The sequence below is a fragment of the Budorcas taxicolor genome, chromosome 16 (assembly GCF_023091745.1).
Source record: "Budorcas taxicolor isolate Tak-1 chromosome 16, Takin1.1, whole genome shotgun sequence".
NCBI classification, from domain to species: Eukaryota; Metazoa; Chordata; class Mammalia; order Artiodactyla; family Bovidae; genus Budorcas; species Budorcas taxicolor.
In genome coordinates this window covers 31,456,792-31,471,600 of record NC_068925.1, presented here as the reverse complement: position 1 = coordinate 31,471,600, position 14,809 = coordinate 31,456,792, and the positions used below count along the sequence as shown (strand labels likewise).

At 37.1% G+C, this 14,809-nt stretch overlaps 1 protein-coding gene across 1 annotated transcript in view; it reads right to left on the bottom strand.

Annotated features, from left to right (window-relative positions):
• Window positions 1–990: 990 nt before the first annotated feature.
• Window positions 991–14,809, bottom strand: part of AHCTF1 (AT-hook containing transcription factor 1) — a 74,216-nt gene continuing 60,397 nt past the window's right edge. Inside the window, exons 30-35 of the mRNA XM_052653496.1 lie at window positions 14,206–14,303; window positions 13,035–13,243; window positions 9,704–11,543; window positions 4,967–5,100; window positions 3,819–3,901; window positions 991–1,180 (exon numbers count right to left, since the gene is read on the bottom strand). Coding sequence (XP_052509456.1) covers window positions 991–1,180; window positions 3,819–3,901; window positions 4,967–5,100; window positions 9,704–11,543; window positions 13,035–13,243; window positions 14,206–14,303 — 2,554 coding nt within the window. The remainder of the gene's footprint in view (window positions 1,181–3,818; window positions 3,902–4,966; window positions 5,101–9,703; window positions 11,544–13,034; window positions 13,244–14,205; window positions 14,304–14,809) is intronic.

Here is a 14,809-nt window from a genome sequence, read left to right as displayed (position 1 = left end):
GTGGTTTTTCTTTTCCTTTTCCGCATCTACTCACACTCTATCCATCCTCAATACTCTGTGCCTGAGGTCCTATGAGAATTTGTCATTTTAAAACCTGAATAAATGTTAAGGGATTTCTGTGATTCAGTAGCAAGCTCCTTCACAGCGAGAATGTTTGTAAAATTTGTTTAGACTTTTCATTCTATTAATATTAGGCACATACAAAGTGCACTGAATAGCCAAGAAACAGCTTTTTTTTTTTTTTAAACATTTCCTTTCTTACTACTCAAACCCCTTTAAGAAGTTGCTAGTGAGCAGTGAACCGGTCAGTCTAACCTGGATAATTAGTCTCTGAATAATTAAGAGACTTTAAAGATAATAGCCTTTAAACTTGCTGAACAAGAAATGCCAACATTATATTTAATCAATGCATTACTTGGAAAATCACTAATTTGAGGTAGAATACACAAAATATGTTAAACTACAAAAAAGTGGCAAAATTACATGCCCATAATTCAATTTCAACATAGTAACAGCCTCCCTCAATTTAAGATTAGAAGTCTTAATCACAGAAGCAAAGTGCATAAATTATAAAACAGCAACTTAAAAAAACCCAACAGTTCAGTCATCTTCAAACTGGTCTAATACTTTTAACTATAGACAAAGAAAATGGAACCAATATCTACTAGCATATAAAATCATTATTAAAACAGAAATCCCCTCTCAAAAATCTAACAGACACAGACTACTGTAAAGTATACTTTATTTAACATTCCAATAAGCCATATTTACATATTATATAAATGTATGAAGTCTTATTATAAAATAGAAAAAACTGCCTGGACTAAAAGAATCACACTCCATATGGAGTTACTTTACTTATTGAAGACATTGTTTACAAAAATTTACAATAATTTATATAAATTATTTTCTTCCAAATTAATGATTTTTAATAATCCACACAATTCTGATGACTTTACAAATAGGTGTACATTAAAAAACTTGAAAAAATTACAGCATTTTTCTGCGTAGAACTTGCTTTGGAAAAGAAGACAACTTCTTCCTGCTCCTTCCAACAGTTTTTCCTGTTACTTCTGCAGTCTTTCTTGGTTTGCTCTTGACTCCATCAACTGGGCTTGCCAAGGGAGAAATCAGCTTAATTTCTACTGGGGGAGGTGACCAACTTTCTTTTTCTGTGTTTCTGAAATAAAGATATAACTCAAGTAAGAATAAACATATAGTATAAAATGTAGTCCACTTCCCAATATATGAAGAAATCTTAGGTATTACCTTTTTCTAGTGCTTTCATTTTATAAAGGAGAAGTAAAATAAAACTTTAGTCAAATAAACTAAGGTGAAGCAGAGTTAAAGACTCACATGATAGAGATTATCCTTTATGTTTGGGATCCTCAAAACAATTACTATTTGAATTTTCATTTAAATATTTCATATGTATTAATAAATACTACTGGTTTACAAGGAAGGGCCAAATACCAGTAGTCGGTCCATAAGAAGGAGAGCCCAGTAGGTCCATAAAATATATGAGAAATGGGAATTCTCAAATACCAGCAATTAGAAACTATGTATGTATTTCATAATATGAAGCAGTTTTCCACATATACACAAAGCCAATTTAGTGCTATTAATTATAGTCAAAAGCTCTCATTAAATCAGTTTTTAAAGATAAAATGAATTACTTTGTACTTTTATGAAATTCAACCGTATCTAAGCAAAATATATCCAAAATGGGAGTAATTTTGCGATGAAGTTTTAATTGCTAATAGTGACATAATCACAGGACTTTTGTGTTTTTAACGACTTTTATTGATAGTTTTATCACTTTTCACTAAAGAAAAGGTGAAACATTGCACTCCCCTCCCCAAATTCACTGTAAAAAATACAAAGCTTTGTTGAGCATTCAACTACCCCCACCCTACTGTGCTTAGTCGCACAGTTGTGTCCAATTTTTTGTAACTCCACTGTCCATGGGGATTCTCCAGGCAAGAATACTGGAGTGGGTTGCATGCCCTTCTCCAGGGGATCTTCCCAACCCAGGAATCAAACCCAGGTATCCCGCATTGCAGAGGGATGTTTTACTGTCTGAGTCACCAGGGAAGCCCTTCACTCATCCTTTTTAAAGGGATTTTCATGCTATGTTAAAACGCATATTAAAAAGCAGAGACATTACCGACAAAGGTCTATCTAGTCAAAGCTGTGGTTTTTCCAGTAGTCATGTATGGGTGTGAGAGCTGGACTCTAAAGAAAGCTGAGCACTGAAGAATTGATGCTTTTGAACTGTGGTGTTGGAGAAGACTCTTGAGAGTCCCTTGGACTGCAAGGAGATCCAACTAGTCCATCCTAAAGGAGATCAGTCCTGAATATTCACTGGAAGGACTATGCTGAAACTGCAGCTCCAATACTTTGGCCACCTGATGTGAAGAACTGATTCATTTGAAAAAACCCTGATGTTGGGAAAGACTGAAGCTGGAGGAGAAGGGGACGACAGAGGATGAGATGGCTGGATGGCATTGCCGACTCAATGGACATGAGTTGGGTAAACTCCGGGAGTTGACGATGGACAAGGAGGCCTGGAATGCTGGAGTCCATGGGGTTGCAAATAGTCAGACATGACTGAGTGACTGAACTGACCAACTTTCATGCTATGTAAGAAAGTCACCTTCTGCAGTGAAATCTAGATGGTGATTGCAGCCATGAAATTAAAAGATGCTTGCTCCTGGGAAGGAAAGGCATGACCAACCTAGATAGCATATTGAAAAGCAGAGACATTACTTTGCCAACAAAGGTCTGTCTAGTCAAGGCTATGGTTTTTCCAGTAGTCTTTTATGGATGTGAGATTTGGACTGTGAAGAAAGCTGAGCACCAAAGAATCGATGCTTTTGAACTGTGGTGTTAGAGAAGACTCTTGGGAGTCCCTTGGACTGCAAGGAGATCCAACCAGTCCATTCTAAGGGAGATCAGTCCTGGGTTTCTTTGGAAGGAATGATGCTAAAGCTGAAACTCCAGTACTTTGGCCACCTCATGCGAAGAGTTGACTCATTGGAAAAGACTCTGATGCTGGGAGGGATTGGGGGCAGGAGGAGAAGGGGACGACAGAGGATGAGATGGCTGGATGGCGTCACCGACTTGATGGTCGTGAGTTTGAGTGAACTCCAGGATTTGGTGATGGACAGGGAGGCCTGGCGTGCTGCAATTCATAGGGTTGCAGAGTCGGACACAACTGAGCAACTGAACTGAACACCTAAAACTAATACAACATGCTGTAAATAAACTATATTTTAATAAAAAAGTTCAGTCACTCAGCTACATTAGTGACATTTTAAGTGCTCGATAGCACGGACATACTGTGGTGTTGGAGAGTCCCTTGGACTGCAAGGAGATCCAACCAGTCCATTTTAAAGGAGATCAGTCCTGGGTGTTCTTTGGAAGGAATGATGCTAAAGCTGAAACTCCAATACTTTGGCCACCTCATGCGAAGATTTGGCTCATTGGAAAAGACTCTGATGCTGGGAGGGATTCGGGGCAGGAGAAGGGGACGACACAGGATGAGATTGCTAGATGGCATCACCGACTCAACAGACATGAGTTTGGGTGAACTGTGTGAGTTGGTGATGGACAGGGAGGCCTGCGTGCTGAGATTCATGGGGTCGCAAAGAATTGGACACGACTGAGTAACTGAACTGAACTGAACTGAGTGCATACAGATGCCCCAAAGAATGACCTTTTTCTGATGAGCTTCATTTCTCTTTTTTGAGTCTCTACCAATATAATTTTAAGAAACAAAACTGAAAATAAAAATTACAGCCTAGAAAACGTCTTACTTGCTTGCTTGTTTTGTTTTTGCAGTCCTGATTCTTTTCACTTGTTGCTTTCCCACAGTTTCAGTTGACTGACCATCCCCTTCCTATGGGTTAAAAGTTTTGAAAGATCAACATTAGCTAATTAAATATTCAAAATTTAAACTGAAAAAGTTCTATCCTGAGTCAAAGACTATAGCCAGACAGTGCTAAATGAATTTAACCTCAATAAACAATCAAATGGACCCTGTGTATTTTTTTGGTAGAAACCTCGGTCATCCAGGACAGCTTATTATCCCTCATCCCCACACATTCAATTCATCCCCAAATCTTATCAGTCTTATTCTGGCGTCTTTCCATTGTCCACTGCAGTGCTCCACTGCCTCTGTCCAATTCCAGGCTCTGAGTGCTGCATAAGGCTTAGACCACCATCAAATATTTTCTCCTCCCTAGGATTCATTTTTCACTGAAATTCCTTAAAACATGCACATGGTTATTTGCTAGCCTGTCGACAGCCCCAGCCCCGCCCTCATGCACGGTCAGGCTTCCGTGCTTTTGCATCTGCTGTCCTCTTCCAGCAGCGCCTGTCTCCTTTACCTTCTGTCTGCAGCATTATCTGAGTATAAATGATTATCATGCTGTGAAGTAATTATTTGTATTTTTGCCTCCTCAATTAAACTGAACTCCTGAAAAACAATGAATCTGCCTGAATTATTTTTGCATCTTTGTCACTGCATAGTAATGGCTCATAGCAGATAATTCAAGAAATGCTCACAAATTAAGATTGGTAAATATAAAGGTTTCATGCTCATACTTAATCCATAAACTATTTTAAATTTAGAGTTACATGCAACTAGTCAACTCTGACACACTCTCTCCAAGTGTGGTCTGTGGATGACACTCCATGGGGTCTGTGACCTGCATTTTAAATAAATACATTCAAATAATTCTTATGGGACACTACAGTTTTAAAACCTTTCCCCTAATAGGCAATTTCAACCACAGCTGCCAATAATACACCAAGAGTAATATACCAATCTATCTTAAACCTAGGATCCCCAAAAGGTAATTCTGGTCTCGTAAACACCTGCTGTTTTTAAAGAAGTTCACCTAGGAAGCACTGCTTAAAAAATAAAAAGCATTGCATACAAATAAAATCATGCATTTCTTACCAGTCCATCTGTACGTTTGGATGTATTCAATGGGTTTTTCCGCCTGGTCCTTAAAGCAGGAGGTGAGGAGACAAATTGAGAAGGTAAGTCTGAAACTAATTCTTGCAGCTGTGCAGGAGCCTCTATTTTTTTAGCTAAAGAAAGGTAGAAACAAAGAACAAAACACCATATATATATATGTGCATTATATATATATATACATACATATAAATTCAACTTACAAAAAAAGTTAACACTTGTGAAGTGTGATTAAGGGAAATAATGCAAGGCATGATAAAAGAGGTGAGGTATAGCATATTTGAAGGTTTGATATAAGGTGAAATGAAGGTTTGTGGCAAGTCTACTATCGGTGCCATTTTTCCAACAGCATTTGCTAACTTCATGTCTGTCTGGCACATTGTGGCAATTCTCGCAATATTTCAAACTTTTCCACTATTAACTATATTTGCTATGGTAATCAGTGATCTCTGACTGACTGTTGCAAAAAGATTAGACTCACTTAAAATTCAGATGATGATCAGCATTATTCTTCCAATGAGCGCTTTTTAATACTACCATACACTTAAAAGACTGTAGTACTGTGTAAACATGGTTTTTATATGCACTGGGAAACCAAAAAAATTTGCGTCATCTGCTTTACTGTGATATTCGCTCTACTGTGATAGTAAGGAACCTAATCTGCAAACATTTCCATGGTGTAACCTGTTGGTGTAACCTGAACTACTTTGTTCCTTAACTCCTACTTCTCCAGCTCCAAGGTTTTTATTTTAAAAAGCGGTTTTGTTTACAAAGTAGAGACTCAAACTCTTTCCTTTCAGCTCATTCTGAGCCAGTTGTTCCAGGCAAGAGGAAGAAGAGAAAAGTCCACAGCATAAAAGGAAAAAAGCAAGCAGAGAAAGTTAATAATATAGAAAAAGATTGATAGGAAGATATTCCACAGAAAAACAGAAACAGTTTAAGAATTAGTTGAAAATATGTAATTAAAAATATTTATCACATTCTTGTCTCCATATTAATGGTGATTAGCAATGAAATTATGGAAGTGGCAGGGTACAGCTGAACCAGTCTGCCAGAAGTTAAATCCTAGCTTCTGGATTTATAAGCTGTGGTACCAAAAGCAAGTCACCTAAACCTCTCTGTGCCTCAGTTTCTATAATATTCATAATAGTGCTTTAACATTACTGTGAAGATTAAAGATTAGAATAATGTTAGTATATGCTAAGTGCTTTATAGATGCTTGCATGTTATATTATTATTTAAAGAACATAAAGCATGTAATTCACCAATCTCTGAAAGAAAATTCCCAAATTATAGAGTTCAATATTATTTCATCTACTAGGACAATCAAGAGTTCTATAAAATGCCAAATTCTGTTCTTAAAGCATGTGATTCTTAATAAAAGAAAAAAGAGGAGTGAGGTCAGAAATAAACGTCCTCTCTGCTCCCAGCTAACAGGTGGCATAAACGGCACTGGTAGTAATTCTCCTCTTTTGTAGGTTAAAAAACAGACAGTTCAGTTCAGTCACTCAGTCGTGTTTGACTCTTTGCGATCCCATATGATACATTCTATTTTTCTCCTTCCAGGCTATCTGGAGCAACAGCTTCTTTGGCTTTTCAAAGACAAACTCATATTCCTCACTGAGTTTCCCTCTGCACCCAAAGGAACAAAAATGTATTATCACATGCAAAAATGTTTAGCTCCACATTCCTTCCATATGCTTCTAACAGCCAGACAAGAGTTGATTATATTTATTTGTATGTCAATTTCTTGCCCACTTCTGTAAGCTTCCTGGGGTAAAGTTCTGATGGCCAGACTTAAGGCCTAGGAAGTTCAAAAATCCTATAGATTCAGTCCTACAGTAATGTACTGGTAAACAGCTTTCTAGGAAAAAAACAACAACAACAACAACAACAAAAACACAGCTCTGACTTACAGCATTTGCCTATTTCGGTGCTATAAATGTTCCATGGTTGGCTCAAAAAAATTTCCTGAGTATTTAGCAATTGGCTCTCATCAGCCAGCGGGTATGGGCTCCAAGACACCACTATTTACTCATTATCTGGGTGTCATGGGTGCTCAGTTTCAATTTCTTCACTGTGGAAAAAAAGAATGAACAATGGTACCTAAACTACGCTGGGTTATACTGAGAATCAAATGAACTGATAAATGTATACCCTAGTACAGACTCAGGCATATAAGCAAACCCTTCTTAAATATCTGCTGCTGAGTAATGGAATTACAGAAAAGCTACTGAAATCTCAAACTGTACATTCTTTTCAGCTAGTGATTCTAAGATATGTGTTTCTTTGACATGTTTCAATTAAATAGAGGATGGCCTCCAGCTTTCTAATCATATATTTCTGTATCCACTCTTCTCTGTACCTCCTGCTGCTGCTGCTGCTAAGTCGCTTCAGTCGTGTCCGACTCTGTGCAACCCCATAGACAGCAGCCCACCAGGCTCCCCCGTTCCTGGGATTCTCCAGGCAAGAACACTGGACCTCCTATCCCTCCCTAAAAAAGTAGGTAGGCACAAGGGACAAGAAGGAATTTTAAGAGTGTAGAACCTATAATCTAACAGCAAAGTAAGAACGCAGATGAATCTTGGCAGCAATTGCATTGTTAGAGTAGTGAATACACACAAGAACCCTACAGAGTAGGCATTATTACCTTCACTATGAAGATGAGAAAACAAGATTCAGAAAGCTAGTTAAGAGGCAGAAATGAGAGATATAAGTCCCAAACTTCTTACCTCTAACTCGTCCTAGGAGGTGCTCATTTTTAATACTAGAAAATCTGAAAATGATTCAAACACCTACCAGGAGAATGTTTGAGCTATCTGTGGCACAGAAGTGAGTTGAAATGCTACACACGTGAACTTTTACACATTATCAATATGTAAAAAACAAAACACAAAACCAAGAACACTCAGGGTTTTTGAGGCTGTTTTCCAGTACCTGAAAAATGCTCATGAAATAAGCAGCAGGTGGGAGGAGTAATATGTATACATACACACAAACTACTGTGCATTGGGTTTTATAAAAAAAACAAACTATATATCCAGCTAGAAGGATATACAAGCAGATGTAAACAGTGGTTAGTGGTCCTCTAGATAGCTAAATTAAATATTTTTAATTTCTAATTTTCTGTGGCAGGCATCTATTATTTTTACTATAGAAAAAAGTTAGTTAATATGTATATGGATGAAGAATGTTAAGATAACAAAGATCAGAATTATTGAGGTGTTTGGCTATGACAGTCATGAGAAAAGTATAAAAAGAATTGTTAAATGACATTCTTCTACCATTCACTGCTCTTCTTCATGTTAACGTTTATCTAACACAGTAGCTTAGTAGTTAGCTAAAATCTCACATATTTGGTCATTTCATTTTCCTCCATGGAAAGACAGGCATAACCACACTTTCCTAACAGGCATAACCACACTTTGGTTTCCTAATAAACCAAAATAAAAATCAAAATGTATTCAAAAATGGCAGATGGGATGGGAAAAAGGAATTCCTAATAACTACAGATTCATTTTTAGAACAAATGATCAAATCTATGGCAAAGCATCCTTTTCTAGGCTCTTATGCAATATAACAACTTACACGAATACAATATATTTAAAGAGGTTTTTGCACAGCGAATGCTGGAGACAAATTTTAGTTTGTGGATTTTTAAATGACTCATCTTTCCTTTGTCAGGAGGCAACTATACAGGATGTTCACCAATGCATTAAAAAATACATGCAAGAGTTTAGTACAACAACAGTCACCCACTTTACTTGCAAGTCCCTAATCTGCTTTATCAGCACCTTTTTAGATCTTTTTTCTTAATTGTCTCCCTCACTGAATTCTGCCCAACAAGAAATCTTAAAAGCACAAATATACTGTGTATCTGTGTATGTACTTATGCATATCTCTGCTTTACACATGGGCTTCCCTGGTGGCTCAGGTGGTAAAGAATCTGCCTGCAAGACAGGAGACCTGGGTTCAGTCCCTGGGCTGGGAAGATCCCCGGAAGGAGGGCCTGGCAACCCACGCTAGTATTCTTGCCTGGAGAATTCCATGGACAGAGGAGCTTGGCGGGCTACAGTCCATGGGATGGGAAAGCCTAGGCCACGCCTGAGCGACTAACAGACACACTATACATAAAGAGTAAGAGACTTCACTCCTGCTGAGACGATATGAACTATACCTATCAAACAAGACAATTAAAAGCTCGTATCATCAGTGAGGGAGGTCGGACATGTAGCCTTGCCAGTTCATGGACAACAAGAAATATGGACTTAAATAATTTCTGCATCATAATCAAGATAATCTACTGCTACTTCCCTTCAAAACAATTTGAAGTTGTGGACATCATTTGGAATATGAGACAAAAATGAAGGGTCTATCTGGGGAAAAACCAAAACCAAGTCACTTATGATATAAGGACAGAATGAAGAGAAATGATCCTACTCTAAAAAAAATTACACCTATGTAAGATTTAAAAAGTCACAGTGAAGCAGAAAATTCTTGAATCTAAAAATAAACTTTAAAATTAAAACACTAATATTTTACTATTAAAAGATCAAAGTTTTTTTTCAGAAGGGAGGGGAATTCCTTGTAACTACACATCATTTTTAGGAGATATGATCCAATAGTGCCTTAAAATCTAATCATTTTTGAACCGATTTAAGTTTAAGCTGAAGACTTTAAATGAAATGGAAATTATTCTTCAAATAGAAATAAAAGTACCTTTCTCTTTCCTTGGAATCTTTGACACAGGAGGAGAAAATAAAAAAGACTCATTTTTTGGTTCAGAAAGGTCCGGCAACAAGATGGCCTTGCTAGACCTAGTCCGTGTACTATGGGAAGATCTAGTCAGAGCAACTGTAGCAAGCAATTTTTCTTCTTGGTCATCTGGCTCTTTGTGTGCCATTTCTTCTTCATCTATGCACTTTTCTGGTATTGAACGTAATGAACGTTTTTGGCTTTGGTTTTGAGTCCTTTTTGTAAGCTTCTTCTTAGAGCTCATCACTGCAGCAAGTTCCTCATTTGGCATGAAAACTGACTCTTCTAAAGTTGGTTTTCCGACATCAGTATTTTCATTTTTCGCTGGGGTGTTTCTTGTGGCTCTCCTTTGGATCCTGAGACCTTCTCTCTTCTTGAGACTTCCTGCTTCTGTAACAGCCTTAGATTCTACATCTTCAGGTGGATTGATTTTTCTTGGTCTACCACGTTTCCTAGGTGTAGCAGGCGTACCAAAATCTGCTTGAATAGTCAACTGGGAGGAACCAAGTTTGGAATCTTCTATAACATCCAACGCACTAACTTCTTTCTTTTTAACCCTTTTACTATGCTGAATAGGCAGTTGTTGTTCAGCGGACTCCCCCTCTTGTTTATATTCTACACTTTCAGAAGCTTCCAAATGATTACTTCTCAATTTTCTGGTACTTCTGCTAGGACCTGCTACTTTGCTGACTTTCAGATCATTTATAACCTCAACACTTTCCAGATTTTCTACAGATTTAGTTCTTCTAGGAGTCCTTTTTGTAGCAGATGAAAGCTTAACTTCTTTTCTAAAAGAACTTTCTTCAGTTGCTGCTTCCAATAGCTGAGATGATTTTAACCTTCTTAATTCCCTACCTGGAGTAATAACTTGTAATTCTTGTTCCACAGAATTAGCATTTTCTAATGTGTCTTGATTAACACCTTTTTTTCTCCTTCCTCTCCTAGGAGTAATAGAATTTTGAGGTATTTGCTGGTTATGAGATACTCCCTTGTCATCAGAACAGGCACTTTCCAAAGCCCCTGCAATTTCTTTTGTTTTCCTAGTTTTCTTTGTAACTGAAAGCCCCAGCATCTCAGGAGTAGCAACAGCTGCTGGTTCTTCCTGTTGTATTGATTTGACATTCAGGTTTTGGACACGTCCTCTCTTGCGAGTTCTGGAGGAAATCATGTCATTAACCTCGCTGACATTTATAGTCACTGTACTTGTTTCCTGAACAGTCTTAGTTGTAGAGTTGGCCAATTTGGTGGAACACACGACCTTTTGGCTTATTAAAGGTATGTTTTCTTGAGTGGACTGTTCCATTGTATCTGAAGTAATTTCTTTACTTCTTGTGTCTTTAATTACATCTAATAAATTTTCTGCAATTGCTACTTTAATTGGTTCAGGCACGTATGGTAATGTCTCCACCCTCTGGGACTCCTGATCACTAGTTACGACAGATGGCAAATTTGCAACATGTCTGTGATTAGCACTTTCCTCACCGCATACATGTTTTTCCTCAGTGGCTGCATTAGCTGCTTTAGCTAACACATCAGATGCTGCAGAATCATCTGTCTCTACTTCTCCTTCTTCACCTTCCAAAATCAAGGTAAAGTTGCTCTGTGCCACAAAATGCTCTCCATCTACCTCAGCAATGTCACACTCAGCCGAGTCTTTATTATCAGGTAAGTCACAAAACTGTTCCTCAATGGTATCAAAATTGTATTGAAGCTTAAGAGTTCCTGAGGGATACAACTCATTAAATGAAAGATTCCTAGCCTCTTGTCCTGAATCTTGACCTTCAAGCTTTTCATGTTCAATTACCTAAAATGAATTAAAGATAAGAGACTGTTAACGTATATATTTTAACCTAAAGCATAAATTTTTTAAAAGACCATCTCACTCTTGGTGTATGAATTGTTAAACATAAGCTACATCAATATGGCATATACTTATGGGTTTACTTTATTAAAATAGCCATTTAAGCAATCAGACTTTCTCACTCAGTCAAAATAACTAGATAGAAAAAGATCGAAATTCTGAATGGAATTAAAGTAGAAGTCTACATTTCCCTGGCTAAAAAAGACAGTCTTAACAAAAATGTTAAAAATTATTATGATGCTAACAGTTGCAATAATTAAGGATTTATTCTATTCTCACTCAAGGAAAAAAAAATGAACCGGAGAAAAAGAAACAACCCCCAAACTATGTTCTAATGATAATCCCCAAATTACCTAACTAACCACACTTCCTAAATAGCATGATCCCCATAAGGTTGAAGAAGAGTTCACCTACATAAGCTCCCTTGGGCTAGACTCAATCCTCTTCCCTTTGCTGGGGCTGCATAAACCATGAAATTCCTAAGGCTTTCAAGTTCAGTACCTCTCTTGCAAGGGTTTGGTGGAAGAAGGAATGGTCCTTGCATTTACCTTTTGGTAAGGGAAGGGGAGAAAAAGGAGGAGGCAGAAAGTAACAGAGAGATCTCCTGACCAAGAAGGTAGAACATTACCACCCACCTAAACAATGACATTTTCCCACTACCCACACATTCACTGAAAGACTGGAAATACCCAGAAACGAGGATTCCCATTTACACTATGCCCACAAATTTTATTAGCTTCCTGGCTGAAGGAAAAGGGGCTATATCCATCTAATTCACAGTGAGAATACTCATGAAATTGAATATGGATAACGAAGACATTTTTATGAGTTAAACTTCCCAACTACTATACAATCATAAATAATCAGAAGAGATTATTTGTCTTTACCTTAAATTCACTTATCATGCAAAACTTACTTATTGATAATAAAATAGATCTGGTGGGATTTTTAGGAAATGTAAGTCATATTAAATAGCAAAAAAAATCCCACCTTTCTGGAGTATATAAGAATTTAAACCCCAGGCAGCAGAATATCATTTTCCCAAAAGTATGAAGGGAGGGGAGATGGTAGAGAATTCTATTTAACTGTACTCAACTATCTTCAGATAGTTTTGATGTCATGCATGTTTCAAGAGTAGCTAATATTTGTTTTCATATGGCTAAAAGACCTTTCATTTGAACTGGATACTGAGTGAAAATTATTAAAACTGTGACTTCTTTAACACAGTCTTTTGGTCTTCATGACACCAATTTCTTAAAGGATGATCTCTATAATTCCACAATGTATTTTATATACCTTTTCAAACACAGATTTTTATAAAGGGATTTCTATATAGTAGTGAAATACATGAATACATTACATTAGAGCTATGGTTTGAAACCTAACTAAACCAACACTGAGACTGACAAAGAAATAGAAAATTATTATTTTTACATGAATTTCTTGAGTATCAGGAGGATCATCAGAAATTGGAGCCTTTTCTCCTGGTAAGTCAAAACTTGCTTTTAGTACATCAACTTCTATTTCACGATCTTCTTTTAAGTTCAACTCTACTTCCTGGTCAAGCCTATGTTCAGAGACCCCAGGGCTTTCAGAGGTAACAGGCCCAGATCTTCCACTATCACCAGGGACTTCGGTTACGGCTGGAAAAAAAAAATGAGAGTTAATCTTCCATGTTTGAAGCTAAACAAAAAAAAAGATATATACACAACTGGGGAAGCAAACAGAAGGGGAAAGGCTGCACTGCACTTAATGTTTCCTTGAACAGCTGTCAAGAGTGTCAAAACGTTTCTAACGTCTTTGAAGAGGAAAAGCCTATGAGGATCTATACAATACTTCTCCTTCATCAGTATCCACTCACTCAGTTTAGACAATACATATTTGCTTTTCAAAAAGATAAAATATAAACAATAAAATATTAAAAACCTGTGCACACCTGTTGACCTAGCAAGGCCATGTTTGGGAATCTATGTGAAAGAAATACTGACACAGAACATGCAAAGATGTATACACAGTAATATTCACTGCAGAAATTAGCAAAACAAACTCATCTCTGAATAGCCAGTGTCTAACTGAGAGGAGACACTCAAAAAAAAAAAAAAAAAAGAAGGAAGGAAGAAGAAAAAAAATTCACTGGGGAAAAAAAGTCAAATGAATTCCATATATCTGTTAATCTTCCCTGGAGCAAATTCAGACATTTGTGATTATTTTCTAATAACACTAAGCCAATCTTGGCTGTAAGTTATCACAAACACAGAATAAATATGGAAGTAACCCTGTGTAGATACCTGAAACCCAGAAGGTCAATAAACAGGTATACAGTCTTGGGTGGGGACTGGTAATTTACTTTTTTCCTCTTTAAATATGTCCACAAAAACCATTCTAAGACCTTCTACTGTTAGAACTACAGAGTGTTTTATAAGCAACCATCTGCTCTGATAGCTACCACGCTTCCTCAGAATGCTATTTTTAGCTAGGGAAACAACTGGAGAGGCATAACAGATAATAGTCTGGACTGTTATCCAGATTCTTTTGCCCTAAGAAAAGAACACTTTTTAGACAAAACACTAAAGTGAAACCATTCTGAAGTCAAAATAATACATACATTTATTGTTACCTGCTCTAATTGCAGAGGTACAGGTTTCAACAGAGACCAGTCCTTCGTCTAAAACAGGTACTGTGGACTTCAGGGTGAGGGGTTCCCTTCAGGAAGAGAAACATATACTTCAGTGTATAAGAAGATCCATCTCTTCTGACCTGCTTTAATCCTACCCCAACTCCTACTTTTAAAGCCAAGGTTCAGAGACTATACAATGCACGTACATTCTGAATAATACAACGATATAATTTACAAGTGAATTTAGAAACAAGTAATGTTGTATTTATTTTTCTTATTTTCTAGTATTTTACTTTGTTGAAAACAATGGCATAACGTTAAACTACAAATAAAATGATTTTTAAATGCTGGTCGGTTAATTATTGGTGGTCACATTCTTCAAATAAATCCATCAAATATTATGGACATTTTCCCTATATACTTAGTAGATTCACTATTTTAAGGCCAACTGGAAAAAGTATGATAAATGACTTAGAATGGGAGACCAATGTAACCTCTATTAATCTACTTGACAAAAGTTCTACAAAGAGTTGACAGTGGTCCCTTTGTATTCTGAGGTGGCCTTCCCCTGAAGCCAGCTAAAGCATGCTGA